The 21,215-nt window shown below is 47.8% G+C and overlaps 1 protein-coding gene across 1 annotated transcript in view; it reads left to right on the forward strand.

Annotated features, from left to right (window-relative positions):
* Positions 1-21,215, forward strand: part of arap2 (ArfGAP with RhoGAP domain, ankyrin repeat and PH domain 2) — a gene marked incomplete at its 3' end in the record, with an annotated part of 151,628 nt that overhangs the window by 24,065 nt on the left and 106,348 nt on the right. Inside the window, 1 exon segment of the mRNA XM_029759778.1 lies at positions 4,858-5,036. Coding sequence (XP_029615638.1) covers positions 4,858-5,036 — 179 coding nt within the window.

Below are 21,215 nucleotides of genomic sequence, written 5' to 3' on the forward strand. Positions count from 1 at the left end.
GCCAGGTTGGGCTGGGTATGAAGAGGCCAGAAGGTTTGGGCTGGGCATAAAGGGGCCAGGAGGTTTGGGCTGGGCATGAAGGGGCCAGGAGGTTTGGGCTGGGCATGAAGGGGCCAGGAGGTTTGAGCTGGGTGTTGGGCTGGGCATGAAGGGGCCAGGAGGTTTGAGCTGGGTGTTGGGCTGGGCATGAAGGGGCCAGGAGGTTTGAGCTGGGTGTTGAAGTGGGCATGAAGGGGCCAGGAGGTTTGAGCTGGGTGTTGGGCTGGGCATGAAGGGGCCAGGAGGTTTGAGCTGGGTGTTCGGCTGGGCATGAAGGGGCCAGGAGGTTTGAGCTGGGTGTTGAAGTGGGCATGAAGGGGCCAGGAGGTTTGAGAGGTACTTTTCTATACACAGACACAGGAACTTCTTGTCCTTGGTCAGATCAATGAGTACAGCTAGGACAGAAGGACAGTGTTGGTGTGTGGAATTGATAGAGTGATAGCATCTTTGTCTGTGCTCAAATGTTTTAGTTCTTCCTCTACATTGTAGAGGTGTAGAAACAACTTGAGAAGAGAGCTACCTAACTAACAGAAGCAGAGAGACTCCTCCTAAACCTTCTTATCCCTCTCCTGCCATCCCCCTGGTACCCAACTACCATGCTGTCCCCCTGGCACCCAACTACCATGCTGTCCCCCTGGCCCCCAACTACCATGCTGTCCCCCTGGCCCCCAACTACGATGCTGTCCCCCTGGCCCCCAACTACCATGCTGTCCCCCTGGCCCCCAACTACCATGCTGTCCCCCTGGCCCCCAACTACCATGCTGTCCCCCTGGCCCCCAACTACCATGCTGTCCCCCTAGCCCCCAACTACCATGCTGTCCCCCTGGCACCCAACTACCATCCTGTCCCCCTGGCACCCACCTACCATCCTGTCCCCCTGGCACCCAACTACCATCCTGTCCCCCTGGCACCCAACTACCATGCTGTCCCCCTGGCACCCAACTACCCTCCTGTCCCCCTGGCACCCAACTACCCTCCTGTCCCCCTGGCACCCAACTACCATCCTGTCCCCCTGGTACCCAACTACCATCCTGTCCCCCTGGCACCCAACTACCATCCTGTCCCCCTGGCACCCAACTACCATCCTGTCCCCCTGGCCCCCAACTACCATCCTGTCCCCCTGGCACCCAACTACCATCCTGTCCCCCCTGGCACCCAACTACCATCCTGTCCCCCTGGCACCCAACTACCATCCTGTCCCCCTGGCACCCAACTACCATCCTGTCCCCCTGGCACCCAACTACCATGCTGTCCGCCTGGCACCCAACTACCATGCTGTCCGCCTGGCACCCAACTACCATCCTGTCCCCCTGGTACCCAACTACCATGCTGTCCCCTTGGCACCCAACTACCATGCTGTCCCCCTGGCCCCCAACTACCATGCTGTCCCCCTGGCCCCCAACTACCATGCTGTCCCCCTGGCACCCAACTACCATGCCGTCTCCCTGGCACCCAACTACCATGCCGTCCCCCTGGCACCCAACTACCATGCCGTCCCCCTGGCACCCAACTACCATGCCGTCCCCCTGGCACCCAACTACCATGCTGTCCCCCTGACACCCAACTACCATGCTGTCCCCCTGGCACCCAACTACCATCCTGTCCCCCTGGCACCCAGCTACCATCCTGTCCCCCTGGTACCCAACTACCGTTCCGTCCCCCTGGCACCCAACTACCATCCTGTCCCCCTGGCACCCAACTACCATCCTGTCCCCCTGGCACCCAGCTACCATCCTGTCCCCCTGGTACCCAACTACCGTTCCGTCCCCCTGGCACCCAACTAACATCCTGTCCCCCTGGCACCCAACTACCATCCTGTCCCCCTGGCACCCAACTACCATCCTGTCCCCCTGGCACCCAACTACCATCCTGTCCCCCTGGCACCCAACTACCATCCTGTCACCCTGGCACCCAACTACCATCCTGTCCCCTGGCACCCAAATACCATCCTGTCCCCCTGGCACCCAACTACCATGCTGTCCCCCTGGCACCCAACTACCATGCTGTCCCCCTGGCACCCAAATACCATGCTGTCCCCCTGGCACCCAACTACCATCCTGTCCCCCTGGCACCCAGCTACCATCCTGTCCCCCTGGCACCCAACTACCATCCCGTCCCCCTGGCACCTAACTACCATCCCGTCCCCCTGGCACCCAACTACCATCCTGTCCCCCTGGCACCCAACTACCATCCCGTCCCCCTGGCACCCAACTACCATCCTGTCCCCCTGGCACCCAACTACCATCCTGTCCCCCTGGCACCCAGCTACCATCCTGTCCCCCTGGCACCCAACTACCATCCCGTCCCCCTGGCACCTAACTACCATCCCGTCCCCCTGGCACCCAACTACCATCCTGTCCCCCTGGCACCCAACTACCATCCCGTCCCCCTGGCACCCAACTACCATCCTGTCCCCCTGGCACCCAACTACCATCCCGTCCCCCTGGCACCCAACTACCGTCCCGTCCCCCTGGCACCAACTACCATCCCGTCCCCCTGGCACCCAACTACCATCCCGTCCCCCTGGCACCCAACTACCATCCTGTCCCCCTGGCACCCAACTACCATCCCGTCCCCCTGGCACCCAACTACCATCCTGTCCCCCTGGCACCCAGCTACCATCCTGTCCCCCTGGCACCCAACTACCATCCCGTCCCCCTGGCACCCAACTACCATCCTGTCCCCCTGGCACCCAACTACCATCCTGTCCCCTGGCACCCAACTACCATCCTGTCCCCCTGGCACCCAACTACCATCCTGTCCCCCTGGTACCCAACTACCATCCTGTCCCCCTGGTACCCAACTACCATCCCGTCCCCCTGGCACCCAACTACCATCCTGTCCCCCTGGCACCCAACTACCATCCTGTCCCCCTGGTACCCAACTACCATCCTGTCCCCCTGGCACCCAACTACCATGCTGTCCCCCTGGCACCCAACTACCATCCCGTCCCCCTGGCACCCAACTACCATCCTGTCCCCCTGGCACCCAACTACCATCCCGTCCCCCTGGCACCCAACTACCATCCGTCCCCCTGGCACCCAACTACCATCCCGTCCCCCTGGCACCCAACTACCATCCCGTCCCCCCTGGCACCCAACTACCATCCCGTCCCCCTGGCACCCAACTACCATCCCGTCCCCCTGGCACCCAACTACCATCCCGTCCCCCTGGCACCCAACTACCATCCCGTCCCCTCGGGCACCCAACTACCATCCCGTCCCCCTGGCACCCAACTACCATCCCGTCCCCCTGGCACCCAACTACCATCCCGTCCCCCCTGGCACCCAACTACCATCCCGTCCCCCTGGCACCCAACTACCATCCCGTCCCCCTGGCACCTAACTACCATCCTGTCCCCCTGGCACCTAACTACCATCCTGTCCCCCTGGCACCCAACTACCATCCTGTCCCCCTGGCACCCAACTACCATCCCGTCCCCCTGGAACACAAATACCTCCTGTCCCCCCTGGCACCTAACTACCATCCGTCCCCCTGGCACCCAACTACCATGCTGTCCCCCTGGCCCCCAACTACCATCCTGTCCCCCTGGCACCCAACTACCATCCCGTCCCCCTGGCACCCAACTACCATCCCGTCCCCCTGGCACCTAACTACCATCCCGTCCCCCTGGCACCCAACCCTCATCCCGTCCCCCTGGCACCTAACTACCATCCCGTCCCCCTGGCACCCAACTACCATGCTGTCCCCCTGGCACCCAACTACCATCCCGTCCCCCTGGCACCCAACTACCATGCTGTCCCCCTGGCACCCAACTACCATCCCGTCCCCCTGGCACCCAACTACCATCCCGTCCCCCTGGCACCCAACTACCATCCTGTCCCCCTGGTACCCAACTACCATCCTGTCCCCCTGGCACCCAACTACCATGCTGTCCCCCTGGCACCCAACTACCATGCTGTCCCCCTGGTACCCAACTACCATCCTGTCCCCCTGGCACCCAACTACCATCCCGTCCCCCTGGCACCCAACTACCAGTTAGGTATGAACACCCCCAGACGATCAGACTGATTTCAAAAGGAGGCTCAGGTAAATGCATGATACAAAATATGTGGAGTTATTTCCATGAAGTAAACACACACACAGTGATTTATTAGACATACTGTGATGATTTAAAAAATACAATTTAAATGACCACATGCGACCTTTAAAGGTCTTTGAGTTAGTTAGTTTGGCTGCACAGGGGGTCTGTTTTTTGAGGTGGTAGTATTTTTCTGAAGAACCACAACAGAAACGTTGCTGGTAGGAACTATGGAAAGTTGTCTCAGCTGTTGTCTCAGCACCCCAAGTGATGTACTGTTTCTTAGGCTCTTTGTTTTGAATAAAGTTAATAGCCCTTTCTCTCCCTCCTCTCTTTTTTCTCTCGTTCCTCTCTTTCCTCCTCTCTTCTGTCCCTCGTGTGCTCTCTATCAGAGCAGTTGCCAGGTGTTGTGGACATGCACAAGCCTAGGTGTGTGTGAGTGTGTAGTTCTCCCAAGGCCCCTTTAAATATGCCACTAGAGAGGCAGAGAGAGAGAGAGGCAGAGAGAGAGAGAGGCAGAGAGAGAGAGAGGCAGAGAGAGAGAGAGGCAGAGAGAGAGAGAGGCAGAGAGAGAGAGGCAGAGAGAGAGAGGCAGAGAGACAGAGAGAGAGAGAAGATTTTCAATAGAGTGAACATGGTACTAACTGTATTGTCTATCTCACCACCTGTGGGGGTTTCTTTCGGTGGAATCAGTTTTTTTTTTTACGTATTGTGCTATTATTCTAATGTTGTTCTTCCTCTCCTTCACCCACCCACCCACCCACCCACCCACACAGGGGAGCGTCAGGAGTGGATGGAGGCTCTTCAAACGGCCATACGCTCCCCTGCCTCCATTTCCCAGAAGCCCCAGAAGTGTGGCACCAACAAACATGGCAGCATGGAGCTGAGAGGGTACAAAGGCAAAGTGTATGTCTCCCTGACGGGGACCAGATTCAAACTCTGCAAATCAGAACAGGTACATACGGCTTGTCATCCCACTGGGGCGTCTGTCTTTATGCTGTTTCTTTCCCACACTGCAGGCAGCGTATTGCATTATTTCTCCTAGGTTGCATATTGCAAAGTGTGATTTGAATAAGAGGAGAGCTTTTGCATCCTGTGTAGCTGGGTACCATATTCCTTGTCCCGGAATCTTTGGCACAAACTGTCTTTGAACCCTGGACGTCGGTGTCTTTGAACCCTGGACGTCGGTGTCTTTGAACCCTGGATGTTGGTGTCTTTCTGGTTCATGTCATTAGATGTAAATGGAGCATTTCCTGACCAAACCCAACAAGACACCTCTTTTACTCCACCCGCTCCATGACAGAACACTATGAGATAGATCTAGTGAGACTGGAAAAACTCATGCTACCCTCTCACCCGTCTCCACCCCGCCCCTCTCTCCCTTCCGTCTCCACCTCGTCTCTCTCTCCCTTCCGTCTCCACCCCGCCCCTCTCTCCCTTCCGTCTCCACCTCGTCTCTCTCTCCCTTCCGTCTCCACCCCGCCCCTCTCTCCCTTCCGTCTCCACCCCGTCCCTCTCTCCCTTCCGTCTCCACCCCGCCCCTCTCTCCCTTCCGTCTCCACCCCGTCCCTCTCTCCCTTCCGTCTCCACCCCGTCCCTCTCTCCCTTCCGTCTCCACCCCGTCTCTCTCTCCCTTCCGTCTCCACCTCGTCTCTCTCTCCCTTCCGTCTCCACCCCGCCCCTCTCTCCCTTCCGTCTCCACCCCGCCCCTCTCTCCCTTCCGTCTCCACCCCGTCCCTCTCTCCCTTCCGTCTCCACCCCGTCCCTCTCTCCCTTCCGTCTCCACCTCGTCTCTCTCCCTTCCGTCTCCACCCCGCCCCTCTCTCCCTTCCGTCTCCACCCCGTCCCTCTCTCCCTTCCGTCTCCACCCCGCCCCTCTCTCCCTTCCGTCTCCACCTCGTCTCTCTCTCCCTTCCGTCTCCACCCCGCCCCTCTCTCCCTTCCGTCTCCACCCCGCCCCTCTCTCCCTTCCGTCTCCACCCCGTCCCTCTCTCCCTTCCGTCTCCACCCCGTCCCTCTCTCCCTTCCGTCTCCACCTCATCCCTCTCTCCCTTCCGTCTCCACCCCGTCCCTCTCTCCCTTCCGTCTCCACCTCATCCCTCTCTCCCTTCCGTCTCCACCCTGCCTCTCCCTTCCGTCTCCACCCCGTCCCTCTCTCCCTTCCGTCTCCACCCCGTCCCTCTCTCCCTTCCGTCTCCACCCCCGCCCCTCTCTCCCTTCCGTCTCCACCCCGCCCCTCTCTCCCTTCCGTCTCCACCCCGTCTCTCTCTCCCTTCCGTCTCCACCCCGCCCCTCTCTCCCTTCCATCTCCACCCCGCCCCTCTCTCCCTTCCGTCTCCACCCCGCCCCTCTCTCCCTTCCGTCTCCACCCTGCCTCTCCCTTCCGTCTCCACCCCGTCCCTCTCTCCCTTCCGTCTCCACCCCATCCCTCTCTCCCTTCCGTCTCCACCCCGCCCCTCTCTCCCTTCCGTCTCCACCCCGCCCCTCTCTCCCTTCCGTCTCCACCCCGCCCCTCTCTCCCTTCCGTCTCCACCCCGTCCCTCTCTCCCTTCCGTCTCCACCCCATCCCTCTCTCCCTTCCGTCTCCACCCCGCCCCTCTCTCCCTTCCGTCTCCACCCCGCCCCTCTCTCCCTTCCGTCTCCACCCCGCCCCTCTCTCCCTTCCGTCTCCACCCCGCCCCTCTCTCCCTTCCGTCTCCACCCCGTCCCTCTCTCCTTTCCGTCCCCACCCCACCCCCCTCTCCCTTCCGTCCCGACCCCACACTTCCGTCTCCACCCCATCCCTCTCTCCCTTCCGTCTCCACCCCGCCCCTCTCTCCCTTCCGTCTCCACCCCGTCCCTCTCTCCCTTCCGTCTCCACCCCGTCCCTCTCTCCCTTCCGTCTCCACCCCACCCCCTCTCCCTTCCGTCTCCACCTCGCCCCTCTCTCCCTTCCGTCTCCACCCCGCCCCTCTCTCCTTTCCGTCCCCACCCCACCCCCTCTCCCTTCCGTCTCCACCTCGCCCCTCTCTCCCTTCCGTCTCCACCCCACCCCCTCTCCCTTCCGTCTCCACCTCGCCCCTCTCTCCCTTCCGTCTCCACCCCGCCCCTCTCTCCTTTCCGTCCCCACCCCACCCCCTCTCCCTTCCGTCTCCACCCCATCCCTCTCTCCCTTCCGTCTCCACCCCGCCCCTCTCTCCCTTCCGTCTCCACCCCGCCCCTCTCTCCCTTCCGTCTCCACCCCGTCCCTCTCTCCCTTCCGTCTCCACCCCGTCCCTCTCTCCCTTCCGTCCTCTCTCATTCCCTTTCTCTCATTATTTCCTTCATTAGCGTAAACAAACATCTTTGTCCTAATTCTCTATGGGTATCGTTCTGTGTCAGCATGTTTCCGTGAAGGAGAGAGAGGGAAAGTAGAAGGGTGAAAATTGGAATTAATTGTATTTTTCTTTGCTTAAACGCTAAATTCCAAGCGTGGCAAATGCACCAACACAGCGTTAGCTATTCCGAGAGGGAGGGAGAGAGGGACAGGGGGAGAGAGAGTGGGATGAAGGGAGAGATGTAGAAAGAGAGGTAGCTGATGGAGTGAATGTTTAAGCCTATGGGTGAAAGAGTAAGAAACAGGGAGTGGCTTGAGATCGGGAGAGATGCATTTTTGGGCTAGGAGTCCCGTTAGTGGGACAACGTCCGGTGAAACTGGAGGGCGCGCAATTCAAATAAATAATCCTAAAAATTATGGATATTAAACATTTAGAAACATACAAGTGTCTGATATTGGTTCAAAGTTTAAATTCTTGTTAATCTAACTGCACTGTCCGATTTACAGTAGCCATTACAGTGAAAGCATGCCATGCGATTGTTTGAGGATGGCACCCCACATCAAAATATTTTTCCACTGGTACAGGTTTCACAAATTCACAAATAGAAATTAAATATTCGCTTACTTTTGGAAAATCTTCCTCTGACTTGTCATGCAAAGGGTCCCAGCTACAACATGTAGTGTCGTTTTGTTAGATAAAATCCATCTTTATGTCCCAAAAAGTCAGTTTAGGTGCCATCGATTTGAGTGATCCACTCGTTCAACATGCTAAGAAAGGAATCCAAAAATCTACCCCTAAACTGTTTCAACAAGTCAAAATACGTTTCTATTTACTCCTCAGATACCCTAAAATGTAATTAAACTATAATATTTCTTACGGAAAGAAGTATGTTCAATAGGAAACCGATTTTAGCAGGTGCGTACTGTCATAGCGTGCTCAAACATGAATTTCCCTAGACTGTGTCCCTGTACTAAAACTCATATTTCTTATTCGTTTTGGAAGAAACAAGCCTGAAACCTTGAACATAGACTGCTGACACCCTGTGGAAGCCATAGGAATTGCATCCTGGGAGCTAGAATTCAGTATGCCCCTATACTTTCTATTGTAAGAACATGGGCTCTCCAAAAAAATCACATTCTGTTTGGTTTTTCATTGGATTTTCTCCTACCTTATCTATTGTGTTATACTCTCGTACATTATTTGAACATTTCTACAAACTTCAAAGTGTTTTATTTCCAATGGTACAAATGATATGCATAATCAGGGCCTGAGCAACAGGCAGTTTTTACTTTGGGCACGTCATTCAGGCGGAAATTGAGAAAAAAGGGGCCTAGCCCTAAGAAGTTTTAAAAGGAGAGGGTGAGAGTGTATTATGTAGCCATGTTCATGTTCACTGGAGTGGAGAACTTCATCTAACATGATGAACGAGCTGTTGAGAACGTCCCCCACACCTCATTTCTCATGGATTGTAAACTGTGTGATGGAAGTGTCCTCTAAGGTCATTTTAAGCACTGTGTTTCCCAAGGTAAAGCAGGTCAAAACAGACACAGACAAACACTGTAGTGTGTAGGCCTACCACATCCATCTCTCTCCCTCTCTACTACTCATGTCTACTTAGCCCTACCACATCCATCTCTCTCCCTCTCTACTACTCATGTCTACTTAGCCCTACCACATCCATCTCTCCCTCTCTACTTAGCCCTACCACATCCATCTCTCCCTCTCTACTACTCATGTCTACTTAGCCCTACCACATCCATCTCTCTCTCTCTACTAGTCATGTCTACTTAGCTCTACCACATCCATCTCTCCCTCTCTACTACTCATGTCTACTTAGCCCTACCACATCCATCTCTCCCTCTCTACTAGTCATGTCTGCTTGGTGCTAGCCTCATCTGAGTCTCATGGACAGCATGTGCTATACGATGCTCATCACTACAAGGTCGTTTCATCTCTCACCTAGACCTAGGGGGTGGCAATGTGTGCAGGCTTTTGTTCTATCCCAGAGCAAACACCTGATTCAGTTAGTCTAAGCAATGAATGCTTACAACCTTGATTGTCCAAATCAGTTGTGTTAGTGCAGTGTGGCTCTCCAGAACCCCAAGTGCAGAAGTTTGGCCTAGGCTAGGGGGCATAACATAGGGGACTGAAATTGATGCTAGTGGTTTTACACAGTGTAACATTGTACTGTTTAACTGACCTTGATTGCAATAGGTGAGGTTGGGCTTCTTAGTAGGAAATGAATGTCTGTCAAATATTTTGCCATTTAAAACATTGTATTTAATAGTGTACTGGTCTCCCACTAGTGTGATTGGTAAGGTTAACATGGGTCATAGATAAGGATATTAGACTGAACCTTTAGAGTGTTAAACTACTGTATTGAATAGTGTACCTAGGATGATTCCTGGTTGGTCCATAAGTCTCCCTGTCCAGGTTGTAAGTATGCTGGTTATTGAAATATGTGTAATCTGGGGCCTGGAGGGAAGCAGGTTTAATTCATCGTTAGCTTCATTAGATCTACTTTCTGTTTCCTTTCTCACACACCGCCAGGAACTATAGGTCACTGCATCCCATGGTGGTCAGGCAGCTGCTAGTATCACTCTGAATTCATCTCTATTTTTATCTTGCTCTTTCAATTTCACTTTCATTCTCTGTCTTTATCGCTCCCTCTTTCTTTTGCATTCTTACTTCCTTTCTTTCTTTTTCTTTTTTTTCTCTCTCTCTCTCTGTCTCATGTCTCTCTCTCCCATCTCGCCCTCGCACTCTCCCTCCCATCTCTCCCTCTCCCTCTTTCTCTCTCCCTCTCCAATCTCTCTCCAATCTCTATCTCTCTCTCTCCCATCTCTCTTTCTCTCTCCCATCTCTCGTTCTCTCTCCCATCTCTCTCTCTCTCTCTCTCTCTCATCTCGCTTTCTCTCTCCCTCTCTCTCTTTCTCTCTCCCTCTCTCTTTCTCTCTCCCATCTCTCTCCCTCTCTCCCATCTCTCTCCATCTTTCTATTGATCCACTTGTAGTTTGTTTTTACAAACTTTTACAAACTTTTACCTTTTTTTTCCCCTCCTTCTTAAGTGGTTAGAACAATAGCTTTTATCCCGGGGAGTGTTCTGTGGCTTACCCAGCATGCTTTGAGAAGGGCCGAAGTGACTTCATCGAAATGGAAGTTTAGGTGAATTGCTCCGCTGGCCGTTGACATTAAGTCGTTCTCAGTGGACACTGACGTGGAGGCATCGAAGAGGTAGAAGGTTAAAGGTTGTTGTTTTGTTTTTTATTACAGATAATAGGAGTTGGTATTGTAATGTGGTATGTTTGATGATATAGATTTAATGTTGTAGAGTTCACCGGTTATGGGGTTGAAGTTACTGTGCCTTCAGAAAATATTCACACCCCTTGACTTTTTAAAAAATAAATTGTGTTACATTGTGAATTTAATATCGATTACATTTAGATGTATTTTGTCACTGGCCTACACCCCATAATGTTTTTCGACATTTTTACTAATTAATGAAAAAAGGAAAGCTGAAAATGTCTTGAGTCAATATGTATTCAACCCCTTTGTTATGGCAAGCCTAAATAAGTTCAGGAGTAAACATTTTCTTAACAAGCAATTTAAGTAGAAGCAGACATTGAATATCCCTTTGAGCATGGTGAAGTTATTAATTACACTTTCAATGGTGTATCAAGACACCCAGCCACTACAAAGATACAGGTGTCACCATGAGGCCAATGGTGACTTTAAAACAGTTACAGAGTTTAATGGCTGTGATAGGAGAAAACTGAGGGTGGATCAACAACATTGTAGTTACTCCACAATACTAACCTAAATGACGGAGTGAAAAGGAAGACTGTACAGAATACAAATATTCCAAAACATGCATCCTGTTTGCTACGAGGCACTCAAGTAAAATTGCAAATAATGTGACAAAGCAATTCATCTTTTGTCCTGACTGGAAAGTGTTATGTTTGGGGCAAATCCAATACAACACATTACTGAGTCCTACTCTCCATATATTCACTCATAGTGGTGGCTGCATCATGTTATGGGTATGCTTGTCATCGTTAAGGACTGGGGAGAGAGGAGCGAGAGAAGTGAAGCACAGGCAAAATCCTCAAGAAAAAAAATGTAGTTCAGTCTGCTTTTCCACCGGACTCTGGGAGATGAATTCACCTAAAACAGATCTACGCTGGAGTTGCTTACCAAGAAGACAGTGAATGTTCCCTGAGTGGCCCAGTTACTGTTTTGACTTGAACACCTTCTCACAGGGGTGAGAAGATGTACTGCATGAGCAGTAACCGAAAAACAACTGGCATTTGGGAAGTTTGAGGTGAGGGAGAAAGTGTGATGAAACAAGTATTAGCATTGTTAAGTATCTCGCTAGCTGGACGAATTCTCTGTTAGCTAGCCAGAGAAATGTTGAACAACATTAGCCAACATAACTAATCAAATACTTGAGTTTATGGTGTGAAAATTAGCTGGCTAGTTAGCTAGCTAACATTACAATAACAGATGAGCTAACTTTACTAACCTTACCAATTTGCTATAGTATTAACTGGTAACGCGTTAGTTGCTTTCTGGACCCTGGCAGTCTGTAACAAACTAACTACTATCTATGAACTAATGTTTTCCCTCTACAGTATGTGGTTTAATTTTCCGAATGAGAGAATTAGGTGGAAATGAGGAGTTGCTTGTTAAACAAGTGGATTCAGGGATGAAGTGGAGCTGGGCCTGGCTAAAGCTGGATGCCACTATAGAGGTGAAAGGACCACCACACACTTTCCCTCTTTCTCACTTCTTCAATACAGTGGATAAAACGGGGTATGCCAGGTGTACTCTCTGCCTGAAAGAGATCAATTATGCCAACAAAGGGTATCATGCTCTGCTGGCACATTTATAGAACAGATATCCACAGGCATTAAGTGTACATAATGTGCAGTGTAGCCCAAAGATATTGTTTTAGATGTGTTGAATTTAACAGTAACACGTGTGAGTGAGGGGGGATTATTATAATTGTTTTACTCAGTGAAGGCTCTTTTTGCACCCATGTAGCCTTGTGCACTTGATCGATGTCTACTGTAGTGGCCACTATAATAGAGCAACAATAGATTGCCTGTGTTTCATTCTATTTCTACTAAATATATTTTTCCCCAAGTTAAATATTTAGATGTGTGTGTGTGGTCACGAGCATTCTGTTATAAAGGCTGTCATGGTAACTGTACTATTAATGTATTGTTTTTTTCTCAACTTGAGTGTCATTTGCAGTAAAGTCTAGGCAACAAATAACATTGGATTGCTTTTGAATTTTTTTTTTTGCTGTGAGTTCGGTTCACATGAACCACTTTTTATTTTACACACAGACTGATCATGTAGATCATATTCTTTGTTGTTTAATTAGTTAAACCTGCATTTCCCCCTAGCAGGGATTTATTTTACATGTTTCAGTGCAACAAAGAAAGTGTCACCTTTTTGGGCACTCAGCAGTTTGCATCCCTCTATTGTGTATAAACGGGTGAGCAATTGGAATTCAGACTAACACAACAAAATGTGGAATAAGTCAAAGGGTATGAATACTTTCTGAAGGCTCTGTATATAAGGGAGAGGGTGTGAGTGAAATGGGAGGAGAAGAAGATAGGGGGGAGAGGGTGAGATGGATAGTTGTGTTAGTAAACCATCATGTTGTGTTAGTAAACCATCATGTTGTATTAGTAAGCCACCATGTTGTATTGGTAAACCATCATGTGGTATTAGTAAACCATCATGTGGTATTAGTAAACCATCATGTTGTATTAGTAAACAATCATGTTGTATTGGTAAACCATCATGTTGCGTTAGTAAACCATCATGTTGTATTGGTAAACCATCATGTTGTATTGGTAAACCATCATGTTGTATTAGTAAACCATCATGTTGTATTGGTAAACCATCATGTTGTATTGGTAAACCATCATGTTGTATTGGTAAACCATCATGTTGTATTAGTAAACCATCATGTTGTATTGGTAAACCATCATGTTGTATTGGTAAACCATCATGTTGTATTGGTAAACCATCATGTTGTATTAGTTAACCATCATGTTGTATTAGTTAACCATCATGTTGTATTGGTAAACCATCATGTTGTATTGGTAAACCATCATGTTGTATTGGTAAACCATTATGTTGTATTGGTAAACCATCATGTTGTATTAGTAAACCATCATGTTGTATTAGTAAACCATCATGTTGTATTAGTAAACCATCATGTTGTATTAGTAAACCATCATGTTGTATTAGTAAGCCATCATGTGGTATTAGTAAACCATCATGTGGTATTAGTAAACCATCATGTTGTATTAGTAAACCATCATGTTGTATTGGTAAACCATCATGTTGCGTTAGTAAACCATCATGTTGTATTGGTAAACCATCATGTTGTATTGGTAAACCATCATGTTGTATTAGTAAACCATCATGTTGTATTGGTAAACCATCATGTTGTATTGGTAAACCATCATGTTGTATTGGTAAACCATCATGTTGTATTAGTAAACCATCATGTTGTATTGGTAAACCATCATGTTGTATTGGTAAACCATCATGTTGTATTGGTAAACCATCATGTTGTATTAGTAAACCATCATGTTGTATTGGTAAACCATCATGTTGTATTGGTAAACCATCATGTTGTATTGGTAAACCATCATGTTGTATTAGTTAACCATCATGTTGTATTAGTTAACCATCATGTTGTATTGGTAAACCATCATGTTGTATTGGTAAACCATCATGTTGTATTAGTAAACCATCATGTTGTATTAGTAAACCATCATGTTGTATTAGTAAACCATCATGTTGTGTTAGTAAACCATCATGTTGTGTTAGTAAACCATCATGTTGTGTTAGTAAACCATCATGTTGTGTTAGTAAACCATCATGTTGTGTTAGTAAACCATCATGTTGTATTGGTAAACCATCATGTTGTATTGGTAATTCATCATGTTGTATTGGTAAACCATCATGTTGTATTGGTAAACCATCATGTTGTATTAGTAAACCATCATGTTGTATTAGTAAACCATCATGTTGTATTGGTAAACCATCATGTTGTATTGGTAAACCATCATGTTGTATTAGTAAACCATCATGTTGTATTAGTAAACCATCATGTTGTATTAGTAAACCATCATGTTGTGTTAGTAAACCATCATGTTGTATTGGTAAACCATCATGTTGTATTGGTAAAACATCATGTTGTATTAGTAAACCATCATGTTGTGTTAGTTAACCATCATATTGTATTAGTCGTAGGTGTTGTGCAGGTAACACACACATCCCCATTTTAGGAAAAGGGAGGATTCAACTTCATATTCATGGTTTACCCAATAGGAGTTTTACATTTTTACATGAAGCAGGTAAAGTTGGTCATCATTTTAAAAGCCCAGTTGCACGGCTAGGAGGAGAAGCCTCATTTCCAAAAGTTGTTAGAGGTCAAAACCATTAGTTTTTGTGACAGGGGTGTCATAAAAGCTGTGTTGCATTCATTATGTCAGACAATTTTTTAAGATACCAGCTCTCCCTACAAGCCACATCATTGCCCCGCCCGGTTTTCTCTCTAACCCTAACCCTCTCTCTGCATCCTCATTGCACCGCCCGGTGCTCTCTCTAACCCTAACCCTCTCTCTGCATCATCATTGCGCCGCCCGGTGCTCTCTCTAATCCTCTCTCTGCATCAGCATTGGACCACCTGGTGCTCTCTCTAACCCTTTCTCTGCATCATCATTGCTCCGCCCGGTGCTCTCTCTAACCCTAACCTTACTCCTCTCTCTGGATCATCATTGCACCGCCCGGTGCTCTCTCTAACCCTAACCCTTTCTCTGCATCATCATTGCGCCGCCCGGTGCTCTCTCTAATCCTCTCTCTGCATCAGCATTGGACCACCTGGTGCTCTCTCTAACCCTTTCTCTGCATCATCATTGCTCCGCCCGGTGCTCTCTCTAACCCTAACCCTTTCTCTGCATCATCATTGCTCTGCCCGGTGCTCTCTCTAACCCCAACCCTCTCTCTGCATCATCATTGCACTGCCCGGTGCTCTCTCTAACCCTAACCCTACTCCTCTCTCTGAATCATCATTGCACTGCTCGGTGCTCTCTCTAACCCTACTCCTTTCTCTGCATCATTATTGCTCCGCCCGGTGATCTCTCTAACCCTACTCCTCTATCTGCATCATTATTGCACCGCCCGGTGCTCTCTCTAACCCTACTCCTCTATCTGCATCATCATTGCAGCACCCGGTGATCTCGCTAACCCTAACCCTACTCCTCTCTCTGACTCATCATTGCACCGCCCGGTGCTCTCTCTTACCCTACTCCTCTATCTGCATCATCATTGCACCGCCCGGTGCTCTATCTAACCCTAACTCTTCTCCTCTCTCTGCATTATCATTGCCCCGCGGCTCTCGGCTGTTGTAATTGGGAGAGTCATTTTTATCTCTAATGCCAGAATGTTCCTTCACCTCCCTCCACCCCTTCTTCCACCCCTCCCTCCATCCCTAGTGATTTAATTGGACAGGGCAGGAGGCCACAGCACATACTGGCAAGGTAACTAGCAGCCGGGCCGGATCCTAACAGCCATATCTGTAATTGGCTGTTGAGAGGGATGAGGGCCATTAGATGGGCGACACACACACACACACACACACACACACACACACACACACACACACACACACACACACACACACACACACACACACACACACTCACAATGACGCAGACACGTACAGTATAGGCACGCAGAACAAATGACAAACCGCTACGAAGACACATATACTGTACACACACATACACACAATGACGCAGACACGTACAGTATAGGTACGCAGAACCAATCACAAACAGCTACGAAGACACACACACACACACACACACACACACACTTCATACAGAGCTGTCCTCGTTTGCAACTCTGTAAATTATCCATGAGGGCAATTGACCACTCTTCAGATGAAGTTGCCCAGGTACTTTGTAGCAGAGTTCAATGTAGCACTACAATGGGGAAGAGAGAGATAGAGGGAGAGAGTGGCTGCATTCACAGCTCAATGCACACTGTGGTAAATGGAACGTAGGACCTTGAGTAAGGCATACTTCCATCACCCGTCATCCAGTCAGATCACTCCGATTATTTAAGAACTGTGTTGTTGCGATAGTGGCTTTGGTTTGTCTCTCGCTTCTTCCGGTCTTCATAACTACTGACGTCTAAATACTCCCTCTCTCAATTCAATTCAATTTAAGGGAAACTTATGTTTACATTGCCAAAGCAAGTTAAATAAGATAATAAACAAAAGTGAAATAAACAATCAAAATAAACAGTAAACATTACACTTCCAAAAGAATAAAGACGTTTCAAATGTCATATTATGTGTATATACAGTGTTGTAATGTTGTGAAAATAGTTAAAGTACAAAAGGGAAAATAAGTAAACATAAAAATAGGTTGTATTTACAATGGTGTTTTTCACTGGTTGCCCTTTTCTTGTGGCAACAGGTTACAAATCTTGCTGTGTGGTATTTCACCCAATAAATATGGGAGTTGATACAAGTTGTTTTTTAATTCTTTGTGGGTCTGTGTAATCTGAGGGAAATATGTGTCATGCATTGGGCAGGAGGTTAGGAAGTGCAGCTCAGTTTCCACCTCATATTGTGGGCAGTGTGCACATAGCCTGTCTTCTCTTGAGAGCCAGGTCTGTTTATGGTGGCCTTTCTCAATAGCAAGGCTATGCTCACTGAGTCTGTACATAGTCAAAGCTTTCCTTAAGTTTGGGTCAGTCACAGTGTTCAGGTATTCTGCCGCTGTGTACTCTGTTTAGGGCCAAATAGCATTCTAGTTTGGTCAGTTTTTTTTGTTAATTACTTGACACATTGGAAATAATTATCTTTTTGTTTTCTCATGATTTGGTTGGGTCTAATTGTGTTGCTGTCCAGAGGCTCTGTGGGGTGTGTTTGTGTTTGTGAACAGAGCTCCAGGACCAGCTTGCTTAGGGGACTCTTCTGCAGGTTCATATCTCTGTAGGTGATGGCTTTGTTATGCAGGGTTTGGGAATCACTTCCTTTTAGGTGGTTGTAGAATTTAACGTCTCTTTTCTGGATTTTGAAAATTAGCGGGTATCGGCCTAATTCTGCTCTGCATGCATTATTTAATGTTTTACGTTGTACACTGAGGATATTTTTCAATTTCTCAATTTGGTGTTTGTCCCATTTTGTGAATTCTTGGTTAGTGAGCAGACCCCAGACCTCACAACCATAAGGTGCAATGAGTTCTGTGACTGATTCAACTATTTTTAGCCAGATCCTAATTGGTATGTCAAATTTTATGTTCCTTTTGATGGCATAGAAGGCCCTTCTAGCCTTGACTCTCAGATTGTTCACAGCTTTGTGGAAGTTACCTGTGGCGCTGATGTTTAGGCCAAGGTATGTATAGTTTTTTGTGTGCTCTAGGGCAACGGTGTCTAGATGGAATTTGTATTTGTGGTCCGGGCGACTGGACCTTTTTTGGAACACCATTATTTTGGTCTTACTGAGATTTACTGTCAGGGCCCAGGTCTGGCAGAAGATCTAAGTGCTGCTGTAGGCCCTCATTGGTTGGTGACAGAAGCATCAGATCATCAGCAAACAGTAGACATTTGACTTCAGATTCTAGTAGGGTGAGGCCGGGTGCTGCAGACTTTTCAAGTGACCTCTTCAATTCGTTTATATATATGTTGAAGAGGGTGGGGCTTAAGCTGCATTCCTGTCACACCCCACGGCTCTGTGGGAAGAAATGTGTGTGTTTTTTGCCTATTTTAGCCGTACGCTTGTTTTTGGTGTACATGGATTTTAACATATCATATGTTTTTCCCCCGACACCACTTTCCCAACACCACTTTTGCTTTTTTGAAATCAACAAAGCATGATAAGACTTTGCCATTGTTTTGGTTTGTTTGTTTGTCAGTCAATTAGGGTGTGCAGGGTGAATACGTGGTCTGTCGTCCAATAATTTCATAAAAAGCAAATTTGACATTTGCTTAGTACATTGTTTTCACTGAGGAAATGTACGAGTCTGCTGTTAATGATAATGCAGAGGATTTTCCGAAGGTTGCTGTTGACGCATATCCCACAGTAGTTTTTGGGGTCAAATTTGTCTCCACTTTTGTGGATTGGGGTGATCAGTCCTTGGTTCCAAATATTGGGGAAGATGACAGAGCTAAGGATGATGTTAAAGAGTTTTAGTTTAGCCAATTGGAATTTGTTGTCTGTATATTTAATAATTTCATTCAGGATACCATCAACACCACAGGCCTTTTTGGGTTGGAGGGTTTTTATTTTGTCCAGTAGTTCATTCAATGTCATTGGATAATCCAGTGTGTTCTGGTAGTCTTTAATAGTTGATTCTAAGATTTGTATTTGATCATGTATATGTTTTTGCTGTTTGTTCTTTGTTATAGAGCCATAAAGATTGGAGAAGGGGTTTACCCATACATCTCCATTTTGGATAGATAATTCCTTGGGTTGTTGTTTGTTTTGAGTTTTCCAATTTTCTGAGAAGTGGTTAGAGTCTATGGATTCTTCAATTACATTTACATTGAGCTGATTTCTGATGTGCTGTTCCTTCTTTTTCCGTAGTGTATTTCTGTATTGTTTTAGTGATTCACCATAGTGATGGCGTAGACTCAGGTTTTTCGGGTCTCTATTTTTCTCATTTTCTTTCTTGGATTTTTGGATTCTTCATCAAACCATTTGTCATTGTTGTTCATTTTCTTTGGTTTTCTATTTGAGATTTTTTGATTTCATAGGGAGGCTGAGAGGTCAAATATACTGTTAAGATTTTCTAATGCCAAGTTTGGACCTTCACTATTACAGTGCAACATTTTGTCCAGGAAGTTGTCTAAAAGGGATTGAATTTGTTGTTGCCTAATAGTTTTTTGGTACGTTTCCAAACTACATTTTTTCCATCTATAGCATTTCTTAATATTAGTTCCTTTGGCTTTGATGACTCATGAGTATTGCTCTGTTCAAGTAGACTGTAATTATGCTGTGGTCTGATAGGGGTGTCAGTGGGCTGACTGTGAACACTCTGAGAGACTCTGGGTTGATGTCAGTGATAAAGTAGTCTCTCTCTCTCTGTCTCTGTCTCCCTTTCTCTCTTTCCAAACTCTTGCTCTCTCTCTCTCTCTCTCTCTCTCTCTCTCTCTCTCTCTCTCTCTCTCTCTCTGTCTCTGTCTCTCTGTCTCTCTGTCTCTCTGTGTATCTCTATACTCTCTCTCTCTCTCTCTCTCTATATATATATATATATATATATATATATATATATATATATATATATATATATATATAATCTCCTCATGTCTCACAACTGTCTAATTACACAGCATTATTCCGAGAGGCCTTTCTCCCTCTCTCGTTTCCTCTCTCCCTCTCATTCGGGAAAAGTGCCTAATCAACAAAGATGGTGTCAATTAATTTCCTCTCTTTGTTTGTTGTAATGAGAGTAAACTGTGTCTGTGGTGATGAACTGTTCTTATGATAACAGGCCAGGTTGACATCGTTTTATGTTTGGTGCCACTGCAGCGGTTTTCAATTCACTGTTATGATGTATTGGGGATTTTTATTCTCCTTCCATGTCTCTGTCTTCCTGTCTCTTCTTTCTCTGTTCCTCCCTCGTCTCTCTCTCTCTCTCGCTATCTTCCTGTCTCTTCTCTCTCTGTCTTCCTCCCTCTCCTCTCTCTGTCTTCCCTCTTCTCTCTCTCTCTATATATATATTACTCTCTTCATCTTCCTCTCTTCTCACTCCATCTCCTTCTCTCTGCTTTCTCTCTATATTACTCTCCTCTCTATCTTCCTCCCTCTTCTCTCTGTTTTCCTCCCTCTTCTCTCTCTATATATTACTCTCTCCATCTGCCTCTCTCTTCTCTCTCCATCTTCCTCTCTCTTCTCACCCTGTCTTCCTCTCTCTTCTCTCCCTGTCTTCCTGTCTCTTCTCTCTCTGTTTTCCTCCCTCTTCCTCCCTCTTCTCTCTCTGTTTTCCTCCCTCTTCCTCCCTCTTCTCTCTCTGTTTTCCTCCCTCTTCCTCCCTCTTCTCTCTCTGTTTTCCTCCCTCTTCCTCCCTCTTCTCTCTGTCTTTCTCTCTCTGTCTTTCTCCCTCTTCTCTCTCTCCTCTCTATCTTCCTACTTTCCTCTCTCTCATTCTCTCATCTGTTCCTCTCCCTTTCTGTCTGGGGGCGATGAGAAAGCTGCTCCTCAGCCCTTTTGAGTGCAGGAGAAGGAGGAGACAGCCTGCGTTAGTTTAGCATCCCACTCTGCTACTACTGGCGGGCAGACAGACACACACAGACACACACACACACACGAGAGGAAAGGGGCATGGTTATTTTTTTAAATGAATTGTATCTTATCTTTTCTCTTTCAGCCACCTCTTCAGTCTCCTCTTCTCACACATTTTACTATGTCATTCTCATGTATCTCTGTGCAAAGGCCCCTGGGAAATAGGGCATGGGGGTAGACTTTAATCTATGTGGCCTGTACTATGTTCGTTTATTAGACCAAATGACACTCGTAGGAGAGGCCAGATTTAGTTCTAATGAGATGAGATTCATATCCATTATGATGTTCTATTCTACCTGGAGAAAGGGCTGAGTGGAGGGGCTGAGTGGAGGGGCTGAGAGCAGGGGCTGAGAGGAGGGTCCCTATCTAGGGTCCCTTGCGGCTATGTGCTTATTATAAAACAAGCTCCTCCTCCCGCAGATACATTTATGCATCAATAGTCTAATTTAGGTCTTTATTCAATCCGTATGGGGGAAATTCAGCGTTACAGCGTGATTTAACCCTTGTGTTG

Source organism: Salmo trutta, chromosome 8 (genome assembly GCF_901001165.1).
Source record: "Salmo trutta chromosome 8, fSalTru1.1, whole genome shotgun sequence".
NCBI classification, from domain to species: domain Eukaryota; kingdom Metazoa; phylum Chordata; class Actinopteri; order Salmoniformes; family Salmonidae; genus Salmo; species Salmo trutta.